The sequence below is a fragment of the Ursus maritimus genome, unplaced genomic scaffold (assembly GCF_017311325.1).
Source record: "Ursus maritimus isolate PB19 unplaced genomic scaffold, ASM1731132v1 scaffold_1, whole genome shotgun sequence".
NCBI lineage: Eukaryota > Metazoa > Chordata > Mammalia > Carnivora > Ursidae > Ursus > Ursus maritimus.
Window position 1 is genome coordinate 99780595 of NW_024423343.1, and position 23629 is coordinate 99804223.

Genomic DNA, 23629 nt, shown 5'->3' on the forward strand with positions numbered 1-23629 from the left:
CCATTGATCCCATGCTTCCTTGTCCCAAAGGACCCAGAGGGATTATGACAAAAGAACCTGTGGGGGAGGGCTGGCAGGAGATGCTCCCAGGGAGACTGGAAGTCTGACTGGGGACGCACCCAGGGGCCAGAGAAGTCAGGGGCTGCCGAGGCAGGTGTGTGGGTAGGGCTGCTGGGAGGTGAGGTTGGGAAGAGGTTGGCAGGTGGTGGGAGAGCACTGGTGGGGGGAAGCTGCCCTCCTCAGCTCATCTCAGTCCTAGGAGTGAGTTCATCCTGTGAGGACAGCTGTGAACAATGGGCACGGTTCCACTGGTGGTACCACAAGCAACCAGTAGGATGGATGGAGGCCCTGCTTGCCTTGAGTTCTGGAATGTTCTAGGATCTTCTGGAAAATGAGCACTTCAGGAACACCAAACACCATCCTTACCTGTAGGACACCGAGGTAGTGGGATGAGTTTCCTGTAGGTAGAAGCCATTCATTCATTCATTCATTCATTCACATGTTCTTCTTCATCCCTTGGCTGTTAACCTTTGTTGCTCTGAGGCAGCCCTGGACCATTCTTCCACCCAGCTCTGCTCATTCAAATATGACTCATTCAGATGGAAAAAGCAGGACCTGGGCTCAGAGGACATGTTGGTTCCCGGCTCTCTGTGTGACCGCGTGACCTCTGGGTTTGGTTCCCTCCCAACAGAGACACACATCTGCCCAGCTCCTCCTGGGTGCGGGACAGGGTGTCCGTGGGAGCATGCATGAGCCCTGGCGTGGCCGCCCGGGGAAGATCAAGTTGTGACCCAGGGCTTGCCTTCCCAGAGGAAGTGCAGCTGTTCTCCACACCCGCCCAGGGAACCCCCCCGGGGAGCTTTTAAAAATGCTGATGTCCTGGAGCCCACCCCAGAGATTCGGTCTCAGTTGGTTGGAGCTGGGCTGGGAATTGGCCTTTTAAATCCCTGGTGTTTCTAATATGCTTCCAGGGCCTCTGATGCTCTGAGGTTGAGAAACAGGGGTTTGGGGAGCGAGGGTGATGGCCCCCCCTGCATCTGGCCCTCTGCCTGGGCCTCCGGCCCTGTGGGGAGAAGAGGGAGGTCAGCCAGCGGTGTGGGGCAGGGACGTAGGAGGACGGAGAGTGTCGGAGCTGCAGGCTTTCCCTCAGCCATTAAAGTTTATCGTTGCCATGGACAGTGATTGAAAAAGGCTTTTTGCAGGACTGAAATGTGAGCAATGAAACTTGCCAGTTGATACCGACACAGGGCACTTATCTCATAAAAATATCCTCCGTGTCAAAAGGTTTCAGTAAATGTGCCTGGAAGTATTAGCAGTCATTTCTGCCAGCCTCTGGCTCCCCCGGGGCCTGCACGAGGGGCTGTAAAAGGGGGCTCTTAGTTCCTGTGAAAGAGGAGAGAGGAGGGAAGGAAGGAAGGAGAAGAGGAGGGGGAGCTCAACCACGGCCTGCTGTTAGGGGGGAAAGGACGGGTCCTTAATGCGGCACCCCACACTTTAAGCGGATGGGTGCCTGTCCCGTGGAGGGTGGGAGTGCTGCTTGCGGGAGGGACGGCTGTGCACAAGTTTACATTCCTGTGATCTCCTTGGCTGCTCCCAGTGACCCTACAAGGGAAGGAAGTTACCTAGGACACTGAGGCTCAGAGAGGTTGTGTGACTTACCCAGGGTCACACAGCTAGTAAGGGGCAGAGTTGGGATGAGCGCCCAGAACTGTCCTCTTTCAGGACGCCCAGAGTCTGGGTGAGTTCTCACTCTGGGAGATGGATCGCCACCAGAGGCCCAGGCTGATCCGGATAGGCCTCTGTCTTGAGCGCTGTGGCTGCTCCGGCGCCTGGGCTGGGGGCATGGTTGAGGCCGAGGAAAGGTTTCCTACCTGCATCTGGAAGCCTCTTTGGTGGGAACACAGGTTTTCGAGTCACACTCAGGCTTCTGTTGCCCCTTTCATTGCACTGGAGGTCCAACAGAGAGCTGAACACACAGTAGGTGCTTGTGAATTGGGTGCTGGCTGCCTCCCCGAGGTCCCCGGGGACTGCTGAGGGCATGGGCTGCACCACCACCTGTACCGCCCAGGTTTCTCCGCAGGTGCTCAGTATACCCGGCTCACCCTGCCCCCCTGCGCCCTGCCCTTTGCGGGGCTCCGGGTACCTACTGAGCTCACTGTCATCCTGGGCGGAGCCACATCTCCCAGTCTCCCTCTCCCTCTCTCTCTTTACACTCTCGCCTTGTACAGCTCATCCTCACTCAGAGTTCCAGTCCTCTCCCAGTGTCCCCCAGATCACAGCCTCCCCTTAAGTGCCGTCCCCCAGCTCCGGCCTCATTTGTACAAGTCCCTGGATGTGGCCACCTGATGTTTCATAACATCTCAAACTCAGCAGGTCAGAAACCACCCATTTTTGGGTCCTCCAAACAGCCTTTGTCTCCTGGGTCCCCTGTCCTACTTGGGGACGCCACCCACTTCAGCCCCAAGTTAGCACCCCACCTGGGATGCTTGACCGGACCGGCTTCTCTCTTCATCCATCCCGCCTCGACTCGGCACCAAGTCCCAGAGGCCCTGCAGCCCGCATGGGTCATGACCCATTCCCTCTCTGCCATCACTGCCCAGGGAGGCCCCCCTCCCCTCGCCCCCCTGCCCCGGAGCCCACTTCCTTCCCTCCAGCATCATCTGCACACCTCACCCCCTGTGCCCTGGGTGTACAATGCAGACCGGGTCCTGTTGCTCCCTTGCCTAAAACCTCCTCGTGTCTCCCCACCACAAGCAGGCCAATGTCTGATATCCTTAATGCTGCGTAAGACGGGCGCGCTCTGGCCCCACCCTTCACAGCTGCCCCGCCTCTGTGCCATGACAACACAGAGCACCCTGTTGTTTCTCTGTTTAAATTGAAGTACAGTTGACGTACAATATTATATTAGTTTCAGGCATGCAGCATAGTGATTCGACAATTACATACATGACAAAATGCTCACCAAGGTTAAACGTCGTCACCATCTGTCTCCATACAACGTTAGGATAGTATTATTGGCTTTGTCTCCTATGCTGTACTTTTCATCTCTGTGACTTATTTAATTTATAACTAGTGGTTTGTACCTTTTGATCCCCTTCACTTATCTGGCCTGTCACCCCATCCTCCTCTCCTCGGGCAAGCTTCTGTGCCTTCCTGGTCCTCTCCTCTGCTCGCCTGTCACCTGTTGACCTGCGTGTCTCCTGCTGGCTGAGAGATCCTTGAGACAGGGACAGGATATTTTCCTTCCTGCGTCTCCAGAGCAGAGCCGGAGCCCAGGCCCTGCATGCATAGGCTGTAGTATGGAGAAGACAGAACTGGGAGCTTGGTGACCCCCAACAACTCTGAGCAGAAGTGGCCTCTCCTGCGAAGACCCCCATAGCACTGACTTGCACACAACCGTGGGGAGTGCATTTCCCGTAGCCAGGGACTTCTGCTTCTCCACTTTTCTAGCCAGCCCCACTGTAATAAGAAAGCAGTCATCGCAGATGGACAAGCTGGGAAGGTGGTTAAGCCTCAGCTCTAGAAGCACAGATGAGGGTTCAAATCCTTCCTTGCTGGTTATGCGCTGTGTGATCTTGGATAAGTTACTGCGCTTCAAGCTTCAGTGTCCTCATCTGTAGAATGAGGTTGTGATAGGGCCCCCCTCCCCACCCCATATGGTTGATGTGAAGAGCAAATAAATATGAATGTCAAGTGCACAGAATTATTCCTGGCATAAGCCTTCAAAAAATGTTTGTCATTTTATGTCATTCTATAGATAATCTTTTTCTTTCCCCTTTTAAATTTTTACTTAAATTCTAGTTAGTTAATGTGTAGTGTAATATTGGTGTCAGGAGTAGAATTTAGTGATTTGTCTCTTACATGTAACACCCAGTGTTCATCCCAGCAAGTGCCCTCCTTCATGCCCATCTCCCATCTAGCCCATCCCCCACCCGCCGCCCTCCATCAGCTCTCAGTTTCTCTATTATTAAGAGTCTCTATGGTTTGCCTCCCTCTCTCTCCTTCTTTTTTTCCCCTTCCCACATGTTCATCTGTTTTGTTTCCTAAATTCCACACATGAGTGAAATCATATGGTATTTGTCTTTCTCTGCCTGACTTAGTTCTCTTAGCATAATACACTCTAGCTCCCTCCACATCGTTGCAAATGGCAAGATTTCATTCCTTTTGATGGCTGAGTAGTATTCCATTGTATATATATATATACACCACATCTTCTTTCTCCTTTCATCCGTCAATGGATATTTGGGCTCACTATGTAGTTTGGAGCTGATAGTGCTGCTATAAACATCGGGGTGCATGTACCCCTTCAAATCTGTATTTTTGTATCCTTTGGGTAAATACCTAGTAGTGCAATTGCTGAATCATAGGATAGGTTCTATTTTTAACTTTCTGAGGAAGCTCCATACTGTTTTCCAGAGTGGCTGCACCAGCTTGCATCCCCACCAACAGTGTAAGAGGGTTTCCCATTCAATAGATATTCTTAAGGAGTGCCTGGCTGGCTCAGTTGGAAGAGCGTGCGATCCTTGATCTCAGGGTTGTGAGTTTGAGCCCATGGGTGTAGAGATGACTTAAATAAATAAAACTTAAAAAAATACTCTTATGGGGGCATCTGGGTGGCTCAGTGGGTCGAGCATCTGCTTTTGGCTCAGGTCATGATCCCAGGGTTCTGGGATCGAGCCCCGCATGGGACTCCCTGCTCAGCAGAGACCCTGCTTCTCCCTCTGCTCCCCCCCCAGTCATGCACGCTCACGCTCTCTCTCTCTCTCTCTCTCAAATAAATACATAAAAATCTTTAAAACAATACTCTTGAGTTTTTACCACTGGGCTGCTGAGCATGGAAAAACAATATTAATACTAGAGTGAACAATACGGACCAGGAGGCTCAATCCCCTCACAGGCATTTATCGCTTCTCTTTCACGTTCTTGGGATGGGAGGTGGCTAGATGGCTGGCTCGTATTCAGGTGGGATGCTGCACAGGGCGTAACCTGCCCCACGGCACGGTGAGGTGAGCAGAGACTGATCATGGGGGACATCGTCCAGCGGTGATGAGGGTGGTCCTTCAAGCTCTGGTCTGGTGGTCTGTCCACTCAGCTCGGCTTGGCTTCAGCCCGAGCAGGGCTGGGCATGGGAGCAGGGGTCCGCAGGACCAGCCAGAACATGGAGCATGGATGGGGGTTCAGGGTGACTCGTCCATGTGCACTTGGGTAGAATAAGGAAGTGATATTCCAACTTCCTTCTGGTTGGCAGCGCTGTGGGAACACCTTTCTAGAGCCCTTATGTGTCGGGGCGCTTATCTTTGGAGCAAGGGGTCTGCTCCACCCTGCAGGCTCATGCTCTGTAGACTGTTCACTCAGCATCCCTCCCAGAACCCAGAAAGAGAGAGGAAGCCAGGGTGCTGGGTTCAGACTCCGCACATTCCAGAACTGTGGGGCAGGAGGGCCCTGTGGCCCATCTAGAATGCGGAAGAAGGGACTGTGTCTGGTTCCAAGGAGGGAAGGCTCCCCCACCCAGATCTGGCCCCAACCCCTCCCCACCCATGGGCCATGCTTGGCATCTGCCCTGAAGCTGTGGTTAGGGGGAAACCAATGTTATGGGAACAGCTCCTGGCTCTGGCTAGTGTCGCTCCCGCCCAGAGGCAGAATCAGGGTGGGTGGCTTGGTTTGGGAATCTTCTTTTGCCCAGAAGGGAAGGGGAATCAGTTACTGGGTAGGGCACTGCGTGGCTTATGGCTGGTGGAGCAGGCTGTCTGCAGAAGTGAGATGCAGGTGGACAAGGGGTTCGGATTTGTGCCCAAGTTCCCCTCCTCCTCTGCCCTTAAGGTGTGTCTCTGACCCATTGTGGGGGATTGGGGTGCGCTGTTGTCTGTGGCTTGTGCTGAAGATCTAACCTCCAAGAGAGGGGCTGCAAGGGTCGCCCAGCTCTGGGACCCTGAGTCCCCAGAAGCCAGAGGATTGCGGCGTGGTCATTACCATTCCTTCTTAGGAATAAATGCACCCTCCACCTTTTGACCCACAGGGAGATTACCTGGAGGCACCTCCCAGATGCAGGAAGCCCACCTGATGCTCCCAGCCTGGCTCCCTGCTGGCCTCTTCCCGAATGTGGCCCTACCATCCCCCGCTTTAAGCTCTGCTCCCCCTCCCCAGCTGCCCTTCCAGGGCTCAGCCCCTCCAGCCAGCCCGTCCCCACTGCACGCGGCTCTGTGCGTTTCTGTGAACTGTTTTCTTGCAAAGTGCCATCTGGAGGGAAAGAGTATGAACAACTCAAGGGCCTTGGAGAAGGGACCTGGATGACACGGCCCCAAATCTGGGAACTGGATGCTCAGAGGCAGACAGATACAAACATCTATGTATGGCGGGGCTGCTGTTAGGTTGTACACCCCACCTCATTTAAACCCATTTTACACATAGGGATCCCCGCTCGTCGCAGGCCACCAGGGGGTCCCACAACCCTGGGAGAGGCAGAGCTTTATGAAATAACTCATGACTTTGATGACAGCAGCGGCTTCTCCACGTGGGGCATGAACAGGGCATGCAGGAACACCAGTCTGGTCGTATGTGGGTCTGCCCATCCCATGTCCCCCTGGGTCCCCCCAGGACCACTGATGATATCCGCAGCTTTCCTACACTGGGGTTGCTTCCTCCAGCTCCCCTGTCCCAGTCTCGACCCCAATTGGGCATCTGGTCACCCTTGCCAGTGGGCCTCTACCCATCCCAGAAGTTTGTCATGTCAACATGCAGCTGGGGGTCTCCCAGTGGCCAGAGGCCTGAGGCAGGGTGACTGCGGGGTCCTCAGCCACCCCGTTGCTTGTCCTTCGTCCCTCGGCAGGGCTTGCTGGGGCTTCTCATCCTAATCAAGGGCTGCGTTTTAATTTATGCAAATGGGAGAGGGATGGCGGCAGGGAGTCACAGACATCCATCACCCCATTTCCCAGCACCAGTCATTCATCAGCCGGGCCTTAAAGATAATACACTTTTTGTTTAAGGCAATTACTTAATCTTGACAAACTCGTGTGTTAAGCAGGGCTATTAGTGGGGCCCATCATTAATCAGTACAAAACCAGGTGGGTGCTTTTTCTGAACTGCAATCGCTCTTGGGGACCCAGGGTGGGCCCTTTGCCATCCTGACTGCCCTAATTACACAAGCAGCATGCTAACAATGAGCTTGCTGCGTGTGCTGTGGGGGCGCCGAGCCACGGGCAGGAAAGGGGCCCATTTTTAACGCCAGTCAGCACGTTTTCCGAGCCAGGCAGAATGATCCATGGGGGTTATTAACAGGCACCAGGAGCACAGCTGGGGAAAACAGATAACCCCCTCCCCCGGGTCCCTCCCCGACTTGCCTCCAACTTTACAGATCCCTGGGCAGCACTTAAAAGCTGCAGCGTGAAATAGCCCTTCTGTTTGGGGGTTGCGTTCATTTTTGGCAAGGCCCCGAGCAAAATGGAAATACCAAGTCCAGCCGTGTGTCTCCTGGAGTTTGTTGGCTCTGGGACTCCTCCTTGCGAGGTCCCATGTGCTTCTCCCTCACCCATCACACACCTGTGGCTCTGATCTCTCCAAAGCCCTGTCCCAGGCTGCCTTGCGGGGGGTGCTCGACACCCAGGACAGGACCCTGGCCTCCTCCTTGGCCTCCCATCCTATCCTCAAGAGCTCTCACTACCCTGTCCCACCTGTAGGAACATGTCTGGAATTCCCGTGGATGTCTGGGAGGCCTGGCTCTGACACTGATTAGCCGTGTAACTGCCCCTGGCCAGCTCATGGAACTTCCATGCCTCAGTTTCCTCATCTGCAAAATGAGGATCATCATCGTCATCATCACCGTATATTTCTCAGCAAGCGCTGTGAGGCTTAAATCACACGTTCAGGAAAGCTCCAGCATGCGGGAAGGCTGAGACTTTGCTGGGAGAAGCACCCCTGTGTGCAGCCTCTGAGGGGGTCCCAGCGGCTTTGCTGAGTACTCTTTGTTCGTCTGTCTGCTACTACTGCTCTCATACTTCTCTGTGCACTGGGACTTTCTCTCCTAGGTCCTAAGTTAGTTGATACAGAATGTGGGCAGCTCCTGGCCACCCCTGATAGCCACAAGGTCTCTTCTCCAGCAGTCAAAAGATTCACCCACGTATGCATTCACTCACTCACTCACTGACTCACTCCTATTCCTCACTCCCTCGGTGCCAGGCACTGGACTCTGGCTTGGAGGAAATGATGCAGAGGGCACTCTCCTGCTTAATTTGGAGAAGGGGCAGAAGAAAAGTCCAGAAAGCATCACAGACGAGGCCAGCATGATAAGAAGGGGAGGTGCTGGCTGGGGAGCGGCTTTCCAGGCAGGGTGAGCACGCTGGCAGTGGGCTGGGAGGTGTGAAACAGCGGAATCTTTTCTGTCCATCTGATCCTGGGGGGCAGTCTGTGGGGCAGGATCAGGGGAGTGCTAGGGCCAGGCTGGGCTTTGTACTCCATTCTGCAGGCCACTGGAGGAGCTGGGGGCCGCCTGTCAAGCAGTCGGATCCCTCCTCTGGGGCCCCGTTGCTGGGGTGGAACTGGACCCACAGAGCAGAGCCGTTGCCCACAGCACCTTGCATGGGACAAACGGGCCAGGCTGCCCTCGGGTTTGTGGAAGGGCAGCTCTGGTTTCTCCGGCCCCGAGACACATTGTGTGTGGGAGTTTGCCCCTAGATTTTAAACCCTGTTTATTTTAAAGGAAGTAGACTCCATCTGCTTTTAATTCACACACTTAGCTCATCAAAATATTGTTTTGCAAGAGGTTTTTTTGATGTCCAGGAAGCCTTTGGAGTTTTTTTCCCCCTCTCTCTCCCTCGTCTGTCTTACAGTCTTACTCTAGGAAACAGGATTCTGGGCCCTGCTCAGGGCCAGCAGGATAGGTCATGAGACTGCGTTTTCTGTGCCTCAGTTTCTCCATAGCATAATAGGGAGAAATGGGCTTTTCCCAGGGGTTCTGTGGACCGGCCTCTAGTCCTGCCAGTGGCTCTCCAGTGTCCCCGGTTAAGGGAACTGTTGTTTCCATCAGCAGCAGTGGACAGCCATGGGCTGGAGTATGGGGAGGGGTGGGGGGAATGGCTTGGGCTGGAACCACTCTTGAGTCAGCTGGGTCCAGAATGGCATGGAGCCAGTGCTGCCCAGGGAGCCAGGCTTCTGGGAGCCTTACATGGCTTGGCTCATGGTTCCCCAGCGCCCTGCCCCGCCTGACACCCTGCATGCGCTTTGCTTCCTGGGGGCCTCTCTTATTCGTCAGAAGGTTTTAGGAGCCCACTTACCCACTGCCTTGCTCGAGGATGCCTGCCCAAGCCTGCGGGGAAGGCGGTGGGCGAGATCCAGGGCAGAAGTCAGAGTGGCGCTGCTGCCCTGCTCTCTTCTGCCCTCGTGGGTCAAGGGTGTGGAAAGACGACCCTGGGAGCCCTTGTCAGTGAGATGGATGGAAGCAAGGGGAGGGAGGAGGAAGGGAGGGAGGGAGGAAGGAAAGAAGGAAGGAGAGGAGGAAGGGAGGAAGGCAAACTGTTTGTTAATGGTATTTAAGTAACCAAATAGAAGTTTTACAGGGAGAGAAGATTCAGAAGGGAGGAAGGGCTTTTGGAAAGACGCTCTTTGCCGTATTTTAAATATCAGTAAGACTTTTATTAATCTAGACTAGAATTCGATATAAACAGTCAAATTTAACGTGATAAGGCAGCCACTAGCCACACGTGGCTGCTGGGCACTTCAGGCGTGGCTGGCTCCAATTGGGATGTGCGGCAAGTGTAAGCTACACGACAAATTTTGAAGAATCAGTACAAAGAAAAGAATATCAAACATCCTGTCAATCGTCTTATATTGGCTATATGTTGACACGGTAATATTTTTGATATCCTGGGTCAGTGAAATTGGATGATTAAAAATATGACCTGTATCTCATTAGGTGTGTTTTTTTCATGCGGCGACTAACGAATGTGAAAAACCCTATGTGCCCCGCGCCTTCTGTCTGCTGGCCAGAGCTGCATTTGAAGGGCGGCCACGTAGAGAAGAAACCAGTGGTAGCGATTGTCTTAAAGAAAAGAATCCCCTTGAGTAACATATAATCATTGGGACCGTACCGACGAGGGGCTCCCAAGAAGTGGTCCTTCAGAGACCTGCTTCGGCGAAGCCTTGGCAACCGGCTGTCGAATGCAGAGAAGGAAGTAAGCAGAGCGCGCGTGCTCGGAGGTGCTTGCCCGCTCTGCTCGCTGCAGATCCCGCCGCATGGTTTTGAATCTCATGGACTCGCTTTGGCGAGCTCCGGCTCAGAGTGCTCAGAAAGGGGGGTCTTAGCCAGCCCGGGAAAGTGTCACCAGTGCCCGGTGGAGACTGAGTGCCAAGGTCCCTTGAGAACCACAGCAGAGTGACCATGGACTCTCGTGGTGCTCTTCGGAGGACGAGAAGCACCCGGCTGGGGAAACCTTTTTTTGCAGGAGCTCTGCAGGAAAGGGACCAGATGCTGGTGAAGGAAGCAGGTGGCAGGTGACACCTGGGAACCCATGTGGAGCAAGAGAGGTACAGACACTCTCCTGAAAGTCTAAATGGCACCCCCCATGGCAAATGGTCCTTTTAGACAGTGACAGGACAGTTGCTGGTACAGGTTGGCAGGGGAGTCTGTGAAGGCTGACGAGACCCGGGGGGATATCCATGCAGCTAAATCGGACCAGTGCTGGGTCCACACTGGAGTGCTGACACCCGGCCCAGGACACAGGCACCAGCTCCCCGAGGACAGTCCCACAGGACTCCCCAAGTCCCCAGGCTGGATCCATGCTTTCGGCAGGGTTCCTTACAGGTCTTCAGGGAAGACTTTTGAAGCCACGGTCTCCTGGGCCTCAAATCTAGTCTAGATTTTAGGGTGTGGCCTACTACTTTCTTTGGACCAGATCCCGTGGCCAGGACAGTTTTCATACTTAATCAGGCTTGATCTTCTCTGAGGTCTCTTTTGGTTCTAAGATTCTCTAGTGTGGGACCCCACTCGTGTACCCTAACAGGTGGGCAATCCGTCCCATCCCCTGAGGTCTCCCCTTACTGAAAGGGCGGGAGGTCCTGGGAGATGGCCACACGGGCACTGGCACAGGCTCTGGACGAGGGATATTTCCTTCCTGCCTCCCAGCCGCCCTCGGACGGGGGTCCTGTCACTACCCTCTTTGTAAAGATGAGGGAACCGAGACGCAGGAAGGTTAAGTGAATCAGCGGTGGGACCAGGCTTGGCGTCCGGGTAGGCTGCAGCCTCAGGCTCGTGTGGCCTGTTCTCCCATCTTACCGCCACCATCCGGGGAGTCTCGGTCAGGGCAAGTGGTTCTCATAAGAACAACCACGCACGGGAGGGCTTCGACCACAGACTTTTAGTTCTCTGGGAAGCCTGAGATCACGGCACCAGCACATTCCGTGTCTGGCGACGTCCCCCTTCCTGGTTTGTAGACGCCTGTCTTCTCACTGTGTCCTCACATGGCAGAGGCCTGAGGGACCCAAGGTCCCTTTTATGAGGCCACTGATCCCATTCAAGAGGCCTCCACCCTCCTGACCTAATCACCTCCCGCAGGCCCCACCTCCAGACCATCACACTGGGTATTAGGATTTCAACCTATGAATTTGGGGGGATGGCATAAACATTCAGTCTGCAGCAGAGGAGGGCAGACCCCAGGACTGCCGGGGCTCCTGTGCTGTGAGGGCCACGTGGCATTTGGTCAGGCACCCTGCTAGCCCTTGGAGTGTGCACCCCGCCCCGGAGAGCGGCCTCTGGGCCTCTGGCCCCGGCCCAGGGCTTCCCCTCTTTCAGCAGGGATTTTGTCACATTTTGTCAAGCAACACCTTCTTGGACAGGCCGGCCCGCGGCTCCAGGGTGGGCGGGTGCCCTGGTGGGTCCGGCCTGGGCCCTGATCCCGGCGAGCTCCGTGTGGGGGCAGGTCTGACTGTGAGCAGCAGCGAGGCCTCAGCCTGCCGGACACCAGCCAGCTAGTGGTGTTGGAATTTCCTGTCTCATTTTAACTCCCCCCACCCCGCTCCCCCCAAGTGAGACAGAACCGCTTTTTAATTGCATGCTGTGGAGTGCCATTCAGGATATTATTATTCTTATTAAGTGCTTCCTGTGGGGTGGGGCCTGGGCATCAGTTGGGGCCTCTGGAGGCAGCCTGTCCCAGGGGCTTATTATTGGGAATAATGGTGCCATTTGCATAAATCCCGGAAGTAGATTTGCCTGGCTGCTGGGAATGAGGCTTTCCTGGACTCTTCTATACTTTCCTGTCCGCTAGCTCTGATGCTTTGGCCGCTCCTTCAGTCCCTCTGGGAGAGGACTTGGCCATCGGAGTCCCCACGTCTGAGGGGCTGGCCTTTATCCTGTCCAAGCTTCCAAGTGAACTGAGGCCACCCCAAGTGAAGGGAGGAATGCACCCAAACCGTCTCCCGTGGCCTCTCCCAGCCCTGGCGGGCACGTCCGCTACATTCCTCATGATGGTCAAGGCCTTTGCTGCTGCCGCTGGCAAAGGGGCTGGCACGGTGGTCACCAGGATTTGACCGTCACACCCAAGGCTGTCTCAGACGTCCGTCACGTTGAGCTTCTCCAGATGCGGACATTCACCAGCTAGTACAATGCTGAGCAGGCATGGATATGAGAAATCATATCTTCTTATTTCCCAGTGCAAGTGGGAACTCTGGAAGTATAAAAAGTTCAGGTAGGCCAGGGGTTTCTCAAGGGTGGTCCCTGATAAGCTGTGTGAACACCCCCTGCGCGCTTGTTATAAATGGAGGTTCTCAGGCCCTCCCGGGAGCCGGAGCTCTGGGGAGGGAGCGCAGCGACGATATTCGAACACCCCATCTGGGACTCTTGGTTCCGAGCAGCGCTGTTGTTGGCACCTGGTAGGTGTTCCATGGTGGGCCTCTTGTTATGTGTTACACGTCATTTAGTCTCCGGGGGGACCCTCGAAAGAGGCTTTCCTAATCCTGTGTCTGCAGGAGCGGTCCCATGGCTTGGCTAGGAGTCACATTCTCACAGCTCGGGGCCCTGGTAGGACTGAGGCCTCTGAGCTCTGTCCACACTGCCTCCGAACCTGAAGAATCCATCATCCTCCCCTTCCTTCCAGCCCCCCCAGTCTTGGCCTCTAGGGCCCAGCTCCCAAACCGCCTCTCCCAGGAAGACTGCCTGGCTGCTCTGGGTGCCACAGACATCTCCCTTCCCCGACTCCAAGGCCATTCTGGCATTCTGGAGCCTGCTGGATCACAGGGGGTCGGCCTCCAGCTTTGCGGATGGCCTCTCCAGAGTGCCCTGCTGCAAGCCCGACAGGACAGGCGGGGACTGTGCGGCTGGGCCCTCCCGCATTGACTTTGTGGGGGAAGCCTCAGGTGGGCTGGTGGGCCGAGAGAGTGCCCTCCATCCTTGGGGCTGTGTAGGCCAGGGATTGAGAGCTCTGCCCTGGCTGGTGGGCAGCTTCCCTGTGGATTCTGGAGAAGGCTGAACAGCTGCACCTGCTGGGGCCCAAAGCCTGTGCAGGTCAAGGCCACCTCCGAGGGGGGCCATGTGTGTGGGCTGCATGGTGTCCTGAGGCCAGACCCGTGCAGCTAAGGGAAGGATCGTGCCATCTCTTCTTCGGAGCTGGTGCCATCATTTCTGGTATCTTCCAGGAAGCCTTGAGCTCCAGAATCCCCGGGAAGTGGGCCCAGGATCTCCCCAGGAATAGGAGAGAACGTGGAGTCCTGCCCTGTGGGATTTGTGACAAGCCCAGCTTCAGTGGCTGAAATGTAGACTGTAGCCACGCGGGTAACCGGCTAGCATCCAGCATCAGCTGCAGGGCCGGCCAATCATCCGGGGCCAGCCGCACAGAAAATAAGGTGCCAATCGCCGCCCCTTCCCTGCACGATTAACCGTTTCCATTTTGTAGAGCATCTTGGCTTTTCTGTTCCCCGAAGGGTTAAGCAGTTCAGCCGACCAAGTTAGGTCTTCAGGGTGGAACCAAGAGTAGCATCCTCTCTCTATTGGGGTGGGAGAGGCCTCCCCCAAAGGCGCACTTGCCCAGGCCATCAACGCCCCCTGGCTTCCTAGAGGGGAGAGGTAGGTTTGGTTAAGGAAATGGGATCACACAAGGGGTCCCATGCTCGGAACCGCCGCCCTCCCGCGCATGGGAGGTGTCACCTGCCTGGGACGTGATCCCACCGGCTTCCGCCTTGGGCTTCCCGGGGGCTGACTTACCGCTGCTGGGCAGGGTGATGGGGCTAAAGGCACATGAGGAGGGGGTACCTTTTTTTAAAACCCACCTTGACAACAGATTTCCCAGTGCTGTTCCCTGAACTCATCAGGCCACCTGCAGGCCCCCTCCCCAGCACCAGCACAGACGCTAGGGACAGAATGGTGGGAAACAGTGGAGTCGGGAGTAGCCAGTCTGAGGCTCGAGCAGATGCACTGTGTGGGAATGGGGGTGCAGTCAGCAGGGATCCGTTTGTGGAAGACCTTTTTGGCAATGTTCCCGAGCCTGTGACACATCCTCTCTGCCTGTCCCCACTCTATCGCACAGTGAGTCGGGGAACACCAAGTCCTATGGGATGCACACCGAGCCGTGGATGCCGCGTCTGAGTGCCGGCCTGATACGTCTCGGCGTCCCTTACACCAAGGAGCGGGGCCCTTGTTCGCATTTCCTCCGAGACCCACGGCGGTGAGGGAGGGAAGTGCCACTTGCTGATTTTTATGCTCTGTGCCACACACTATAAACATGCAGTATAACGGCCAGGGTTGGTGCCATTCCCATTGTGCAGATGAAGACACTGAGGCTGAGAGAGCTTGTCACTTGTTAGCGATGATGAAACCTGGGTTCACACCCAAATCTGTCAGGACTTATGGCTCACGTGCTTCTTACCCCATCCCAAGCTCCATAGACCATGGGACATGTCATCTCCCTTAAGACCGTCATTTGACTGATGTGCACCCCAGGAACAATCTGGATTTCAATCTAACTATAAAGTACACCGTGTTTGACCTCAAGCCCGCTCGTGTGCCCATTTCTCTTTCCTCCACGTGAGTACCTTCCTTCTCCAAAGATACAGATGTCTCTGGCTGCCTGGGTCCTTCCGTTAAGGGGAAAGCAACCTGGTAAGTCATCTGCACTTTAGTGTGAATTTGTTTCCGTGACTTTCGCAAGGTCCATTTGCTTTTTAGAAAACCAATAAAACCACTGCAGTGGATGTGACTTACAATGCAAGGAATTGTAAGGGAAAGGAACATGATCCATTAGTCTTTAACGGGGAATCCCAAGGAGCCCTTTCCTGGCCCCCTAGAGGCATGCCAAATTGGAATGCTCCATTTCAGCTTCTTGGGGGCAGCCTGGAGCCCATCAGAGCGTCTCTGATGCAGCCACAGCACTGGTGAGCACAGCAACCGTAGGGCACGGGCCAGCTGCCAAGGATATGGGGATCCACACCCTGCCCTGGCCCCTGGCCTCCCTCCCAGGGCCCCAGAGACCGCACTGACATGTGTTTCTGCCTCGCCGGAACTCGGACCTCTATTGTGCTAGGACCAGGCCTCCCTCCAGAGACACCTGCCGGCATCTCCCCTCAGTCAGTGCCAGGGCAGTGCAGCCCTTGGCGCAGAAACCCTTTGTTTCCCTGGTCCCAGGCCAGAGCATACCAGCCCATGTGCTCCGAGCTAATTGCCTCTTGTGGTCTTAATGGAAATGACCACAGTAAATGAAGACCATGCTAATCTCTAGGGAGTGGACAGCCCAGAGGGCCGGGTGTTCCTAACACGTCCAGTCTGTTCTGGAAGATGGCTACTTTCACCTCACCAGCCCCTCCGGCTCTGGGCCAGCCTCTCCGGCCCTCTCGGAGCTCAGTCCTCAGGGCAGCGCCTCCGTGTTGTAGCAACACATGACTTCATCCGAGGAGAATTCCTCCGGCTGCTGACACAGCTGCCCGGTCATGTTTCGATGACCCAGTTTTCCCGATTCTGTGTCTGAACCCTCGGCTGACCCCGCCCCATCCTCTCGGGCAGAAATCTACAGGAATGACTATTAATGGGACGTTAACTAGACCTGGACTTCCGGGGGAGGGTCCTCTGTGCCCCCTCACGTTAGACCAGGGACACTGCCGAGGCCAGCAAACCCTCACCCCTGGGACCACCAGCCAAGGACCATCTGGCTTTTAAACCTTAGCACAGAAAGATTCGGGGTTAAAAATTAACGTCAAGGCCCCACCGTCCTCAGCTCCCCAGACTGGTCGTCTTTCTGTGTAGGATCAAAAACAAATGTGCATTTTCTTCAGAGGGGCAGGGGTGATCCATAGAAAATTCCCAGCTTAGAGTTTCTTCCCCAGAAACTTAAAAAGAGAGCCATTTCTTTGAAATGACATGGGGTGTGTGTGTGTGTGTGTGTGTGTGTGTGTGTTCCCCCTACCCCACCCCTGCCGGAAGGACATGATTTAGTTTGCATTTTTTTTTTAACTTAAAAAAAGAGCCCGCAATGAAAACAATGTGTGGAAGGATCTCATTCAATATGTCACTTGAAGGCAGCTCTTGCTTTTAATGGGTGTCTTTGTATTTCTTGGGTGAAATACCCAAGAAATACCTTTCTGAAAGGGTCCTGAGACCTCAGATGGGCCTGATCAACCTTCACCCCTTGGATGGCCTGGGGTGCACAGTTGGCCTCAGAGACAGCTGGCAGGGGGCTCAGGGGACAACCGGGGGCTGGTGGGCTGAGTGCATCCGGAAGGGACACTGGTCCCTAGTAGTGAGTTGTACGGATAGGGCCACAGTGATGCAGAAGTGCCTGTACCCCAGGCTCCTGTGTCCTGCTCAGGGATACCTCCTGAGACCTCAGCGTGTCACTGGCTGGGACAAGCATGGCTTTTTCTCCGGGGAACAGGTGACCATTCACAAATAGCAGGACTGTCCTGGTAGGAAGGAACTTAAAGCCCATCTAATTCCCATTGTACAGATGGTAACATAACGCCCAGAGAGGAGACACAATTTCTCCAATGTCCCATGGCCTGGCCTGCAGCTCCAAGTTACGAGAAAGCCACTTCCGCTGGTGATCTCCACAGCCTGCACCCCAGGGATCCGGCAGAAAGGGGGGTGCAACCTCAACTGCAGGAGGACTCCAGGGGTGGCTCTGTGTCTTATGCCTCTTCCCAGAAGCCCCAGGCTTCAACTTCGCCATCTCTCTCTCTCTCTCTCCCTCTCTAACACACACATACACACGTACACACATACACACGCACACCGCACATGCACGTATGCACACACACATACACAGCAGCTCGCTTCAGCCCTGGTATCACCTTCGTTTCATGCTCGCCTGGTCAGTGACTGTGAGCACTTCATTCCCGCAGATTTGATAGCTGCTGAGACCCGGCTGAAGTCGCATTAACCCTGGGAAGAGCCCTCAGAGCTGGTGAGGTCGAGGAGAAGGTCTGGGCACTGCGGGCATTAGGGGACTGGCTTCCGCTTCTACAGGTGGCAAGACGGGGGAAGAAAGGAGCACATCTGCGTGCTGGGGGATGGCCCGTGGGAGGACCAGGAATTCTGGGGTGAATGCCCCCTGGGGTGCCGTGAAGAGCCAGGAACTGATATCTGCAAAGCGCTGAGAGCAGGGCCCAGGGCTGCATGAGCATTTGTTAAATATAATACATACCCAAGGTGGGACCAGAAGGACCCTCGGGATCACCCTTGCACCCACAGACTGCCTCGGAGGATTCATTTTGGCTGGGCAGAGGGAAAAGCCCATGACCACCTAGCTGTCCTGGGCCGTGGATTCTCCTCCAGGTTCTGTTCTTTTTCAGCTTTGTGACTTTGGGCTGAAATCACTCATAGCCTCCCTTTCCTCATCTGTGAACTGGGCACAGTAACACCTACCTTGTCTACCTCAAGGAGCCTTTGGGTATGCAGGAAAACATTCAGAAACACACAAAAGCAAACTATTTTTATTTTATTAACAATATTATAATCTGCTCTGCCTGGTCACATTAAAAAGAAAAACCCAAAGGCCCTTTCCTAACCATCTGGGGAGCTGGACATGGCTTCTCTGCTGATTCCCCCTGGGGTTCAGGGAAGGTCAGCTCGACTTCCAATCCGCAAGCAGGCCAGCACTGACCCTCTACCCTCCCCGGGTTTGCAGGGAGCCGTGAGCACCGTGTCCCACACGGCACAGCGAGTAAAATGGTGTATTCACAGGGGAATAGGGATTGTGGGGCTCCAAGCATTAGTGATAATTGTCTCCGGCAGTAGTAACATTTATGGAGTGTTCCTCAGAGCCACAGACCCTGGGCTAAGCACGGCCCCTGCAGGAACTTCTTATCTGCAGAGTAACCACAGTAGTGACTCAGAGAAGGAGAGCAGTTTGCTCAACGCGTGCGGCTGGCGAGCAGTTTGCTCAACGCGTGCGGCTGGCGAGCAGCAGCTCTGCTCTCGGGGTCTCTGACTCCCAGGGCTGCCTGGGCCATCCTGTCACTGCCACCAGAGTCACACCCAGCCTCACCACTCAGGGGACATGGGCGGGCCTAAGGGCATGGGGTGGTCATTCCAGCCATCGCCAGCTCTGCAAGTGAGGGCCCGACCAGAGGAATGGGACAGCATGGCTGCTGTCGTGTGTGACGGCCATGTGTCCCCTTGGAGCCCAAGATCTGTGGAGTCTGTGTTTGGCAAATTGACTTAATCAGGGTAAGAAGATTCGCTTTTTTTGTTCTCAGTACCCATGGAAGGTGCCAGTTTTGGGGAACTATGAAGATAAATTTGAGTATATAAAAATTAAGACTTTAGAAGGAAATTTAAGGATTCTTTTAAGGATTCATGGGGACCCTGGCCTGCTCAGTCCGTGGAACGTGCAACTTCTTGATCTTGGGGTTGTGAGTCTGAGCTCCACATTGGGTATAGAGATTACTAGAAAATTAAAATTATTTCTTTTTATGAGAGGGAGTATGCATGAGATGGGGTGGGGAGGGCAGAGGGAGAGAGAGACTGTTAAGCAGACTCCACACCCAGCACGGAGCCGGATGAGGGGCTCGATCTCACAACCCTGATATCACACCTGAGCTGAAATCAAGAGTCGGACGCTCAACTGACTGAGTCACCCAGGTGCCACAAGTAGATGGATCACCAGACGTCTGTCCATACAGTGGAATGCCATTCAGCCTTAAAAAGGAACTTCTGACACATAGTATACCAGATGAACCTTGAAGACATTATGCTAAGTGACATGCACTAAACAGAAAAGGACAAATACCGTACGATTCCACCCATTTGAGTTACGTAGAATAGTCAGATTCATGGCAACAGAAAGGCGAATGGTGGTCGCTGGGGGGGCCGGGGCAGAGGAGGAATGGGGAGTTAGTGTTTAATGAGAACAGAGTCTCAGCTGGGGAAGATGGAAAAGGTCTGGAAATGAATGGTGGTTGCCCACCAATTTGAATGTATAAATGCCACCGAGCCGTACTCTTAAAAATTGTTCAAATGGTAAATTTTGTTATATGTATTTGACCACAATAAAAAAAAGAATTCATAGTGCTTATAGGACAGTGCTGGGACCTGTTTGCACGGAAACGGTTAGCAGAATTAGGTGTCTACATTCCTTCCAGTAGGCTGGGCAGTCTGCTGACCTGTGCGCTCGAGAAACACCCCCCCCCATCTCTTGCAAGGGTTCTGCGTTCAGACTACGCACGCACGCCCGCTGGCCCGTGGCCTTCAGCCTGAGTAAGAGTTGACTGAGAAATCTCCGCTTCTTAGCCCTTTTCCCAGTCTAACTACTTTTTAAAGAGGCTTGTTTTCCTAAAGCCTATAATTACGTTTGCCTCCAGGGGACCCAGGAATTTTTTTTTTTTTTTTTAAATAAGCAAAGAGCATCCTACAATTATCGTGATGATTTGTTGAGGGCAGGCCAAGTGCAGACGGGAGGCTGACACGACTCTGGAAGCGAGGCTCACGTGCTGGCGTCTGCGTCTTGGAGGCACCCACCAGCTCCCTTGGGGGTCAGTCATTAATACGAAGAGCTGGAGAATTAACAGGCCCACGTAGGTGTCCGTTGTGTGCCGCCAGCAGAACGGGGCAGGCGGCTCGGCGGGCTTGGGCCTTCCTGAGGCTGGCCGCAGCCGGGAGCAGGCCCCAGCTTCACAGATGGTTCTAGGTAAATATTTCCAGCCAGGGTGACTGCAGCATCCGGATGCTGTAACCCGGGGCTGCTCCAGCCACACGCAGCCCAGGCCGAGATGGGCAGCAGCCTGTCGGCTCTGTCAGCCCTGATTTGCGGCTGAGCCTGTAATCTGCCCAAGTTCAAAGAGCGCTTAGCTGCTTGTCTTTGTCAAGAGCGCGGTTGGGGATCTTTTATGTGAAAGATGTAGGATTCTCGGGCTGACTTTGATTATTTATTCATCCCCCTCCGTGGGTGTGTGATAGCCAGGGCACCGCGGAGCCCCCTGTCCTGGCTACTCTTGCTCTGAAATTCATTGAGCTTTAAAGCCCTTTGAAAATGGCTTTTTGAGGGAGGGGAAAAGTTTTTGAAGGCCTGTTTCTCTCTCCCACTCCACAGTGCCGCAGCACCTTTTGCCACCGCTCCATGCGCCCTTACCGCTTGACATGAGACACCAGGAGGGAAGGTACCATTATGAGCCCCACTCTGTCCACGGCGTGCACGGGTAAGTTCTGCCCTCCACCCACTGGCCCGGCATGTGGTCACCTGCTGCGGGGGAGACGGCAGCCTCAGCCACCTCTCCAGCCTCTGTCTGTCTTTCTGGAATTCCCGATCTGCACGGTCCTGAGCCGACAGTCATCTTTGCCACCAGGAGTGCCCTGACCCAGGACCCTGGGTGAATGTGTAGGTGGGACGTGAACACCCAGCTCCCTCTGGTTACCTGAGAAGGAAGCCCTGCTCAGCTCGCACATCCCCACTGCCAAGGCTGCGGGCTGTCCCGGTGTAACGGTGGCACCGTGGGGCTCTGTATGCATCCGTGCAGTGGGAATTCCCTCCAAGCCAAAGGCCCTCTCTAAGTACGGGGACCACAGGGGCATCTGGGTGGCTCAGTTGGTTAAGCGTCTACCTTTGGCTCAGGTCATGATCACAGGGTCCTGGGATCGAGCCCCACTTCGGGCTCCCTGTTCAGCGGAGAGCCTGCTTCTCCCTCTCCCTCTGCCCCTCCCCCCCACTCGTGCTCTCTCTCTCTCACTTGCTCTATCTCAAATAAATAAATACAATTAAAAAAATAATAATAAGTATGGTGACCTTAGTTATACGTTGTCGCAGTATAATAACTCATGGCTCCCTTTTAACGTGTCCCAGTTTAGACACTGTGCTACAGAGACACCCTACCGATAAGGACAGGCTCCCTGTTACACTTTGGGGCCTCCTCCCACTCCCTGCTTTGAGGCCCCCAGGTAGAAGGGATGTGTCCCAGTATCGTCTCACTAAGCCTAATCCTGTCCCTCATTCTCACCTAAGGCCTTGAAGCCTGTGGCTAATGTCACTTTTCTTGGTCTTTATGACTCAAAGACTGGGGCCCGCGCTACCCCATCCATTCTGCTTCCAGAGGAGAGGCTGAAGCCTTTGCCCTATGCCCACATCTCTGCCGCTTCCCACACCTGCCTTGGAGGGAACCTGCTGCAAAGGGTCAACTGGTCCCAGGGCCCTCTGGACCCACTCTCGTCTGTCCATGCCAAGCTGCTGTTCAGGGTTCTAGCACCCACAGCCCTGCCACAGGTCCCCGTGCCTCTGCTCCTGCCGCCCCCCTCCCTGGAATGTTCCACTGGGGGCACCAGGATCCCGCACACTGAGTGGGACCCCTTCCCTGGAATGATCTGTTTTCCCACCTGCCCCCCAGCAGGCTCTGAGCGTCCCGCTCATTGCTGCCTTGCCAGTGGCTGGCGCATATAGGTCCGTGATCAGTGCTCACTGAGCGAGGGCACGCTCCACCCATCCCACCCGCTGAAGACAAACCCTCCTTCCTGCCTCTCCCACCTCCTGCCTGAATGGAGTCAGTAAATTCCTGCTGAGCACTCCCCATGTTCAAAGCGAGCGCTGTGCCTGATGACGAGGCCAGTGAATGAGAAGGTCCCAGCCCTCGGGCACCTCCCGTTTCTGGGCACCCATTGCCGCTCCCCAAGGCAGAGCAAATCGGGGACTTTCCTTTGTTAAAAAAGCATCTTTCACTGTGAAATAATTTCACACCTGGGAACACAGTTGCAAAAACAGTACAAAGATTTCCATGATCCCGTCCTCTGGGCTCCCCCAGGGTTCACGTCCCACATGAGCAAAGACTGATACAGGGTCATTAACTGACTTGTAAACCTTATCCACATTTCCTCAGTGGCCCCACTCATGTCTTTTTTCCTGTACAGGATGCGGCTTTTGCATTTCATGGTCAAACCTCCTTTAATCCGGGATAGTGGCTTAGTTTCTCTTGTCTTTCATGACCTTGACCCTCTCGAAGAGGACAGGCCAGTACCAAATGTACAGGTGTCCTCGATTGGGGACACTTGTGTGAATTTGTCTCATGATTAAGTTCAGAATAAGCATTTTGGGGAGTAATAGCATCAGGGTGGTGCTGTGTCCTCCCTAGTGTGTCGTGTCAGGAGACTCAAGAAGGCAATAGTTCTCATCACTGGAGATGTTCGGTTTTCTCACCACTGCAGCTCACTTAGTTAAGGTGAGGTCTGCTGGGTTTCTCCACTTTAAAGTTGGTCCTTTTGTCATTAATAAGTATCTTGGGGGAGGGGCTGAGACTTTGCTAATATATAAATATCCTGTGTCTTATCAAATATTCACCTACTAACTTTAACACGCATCAACGGTTCTTAACAGAAACCATAATTATTAGTGTTTTCCAAGTGATGATTTTGTTTCCATCATTCCTTCCACATTTTTTTTTTAAGATTTTATTTATTTATTCGACAGAGATAGAGACAGCCAGTGAGAGAGGGAACACAAGCAGGGGGAGTGGGAGAGGAAGAAGCAGGCTCATAGCAGAGGAGCCTGATGTGGGGCTCGATCCCATAACGCCGGGATCACGCCCTGAGCCGAAGGCAGACGCTTAACCGCTGTGCCACCCAGGTGCCCCTCCCTCCACATTTTTTGCCTGGAATTCTCCTCTAAGGAATAATTTCTTCTCCCCCCCCCATTTCTTTCTTTGATTATTTGTTTATAATAAATGCATAGAGAGGTGTGTTATTCTGAGTTAAACTCTGTTGTCGCTATTTTTGTATGGTTGAAATGGTCCCAGATTTAGACATCGGGAGTCCTCTCAAGTTGTCTCTCGGGTCCCTTCAAATGTTGGAAACTTCTCATTTCATGTCAGTGTGTGTCGCTGGTTCTCGCTTGACAAGAGCCTGCTGCTGGCACCCTGTGCCCACCTGTTGGCGAAGGGGCCCTTTCAGCCCTCTGCCCGCCTCCCAGCCCCCCCAGCTGCCGGGGCTGAGACCACAGCTCCGGCAGCTGGCTTCCGGGGGTGCGAGTGTTTGGAACCAATGGATCACCCAAAAATGGCTCAGTTGGTGGCATCTGAGCATCGAAGAAAAATCAATGGGGATTGGAATTGCTGACTTTCTGCTCTTGAGAAGTGCTGGGCTGGTTCTGTGACAGAGATCCTGGGCACAGCAGGCCCGCAGGGAGGGGCCCCCTGCAAGGGGCTAGGCGCTGGTCAGAGACATGGGCCGTGCTGGTCGCTCCCTGAA

The 23629-nt window shown here is 54.3% G+C and overlaps 1 protein-coding gene across 1 annotated transcript in view; it reads left to right on the forward strand.

Moving 5' to 3' along the window:
* Positions 1 to 23629, forward strand: part of GLI2 (GLI family zinc finger 2) — a 185492-nt gene that overhangs the window by 102347 nt on the left and 59516 nt on the right. Inside the window, 1 exon segment of the mRNA XM_040619040.1 lies at positions 20496 to 20601. Coding sequence (XP_040474974.1) covers positions 20496 to 20601 — 106 coding nt within the window.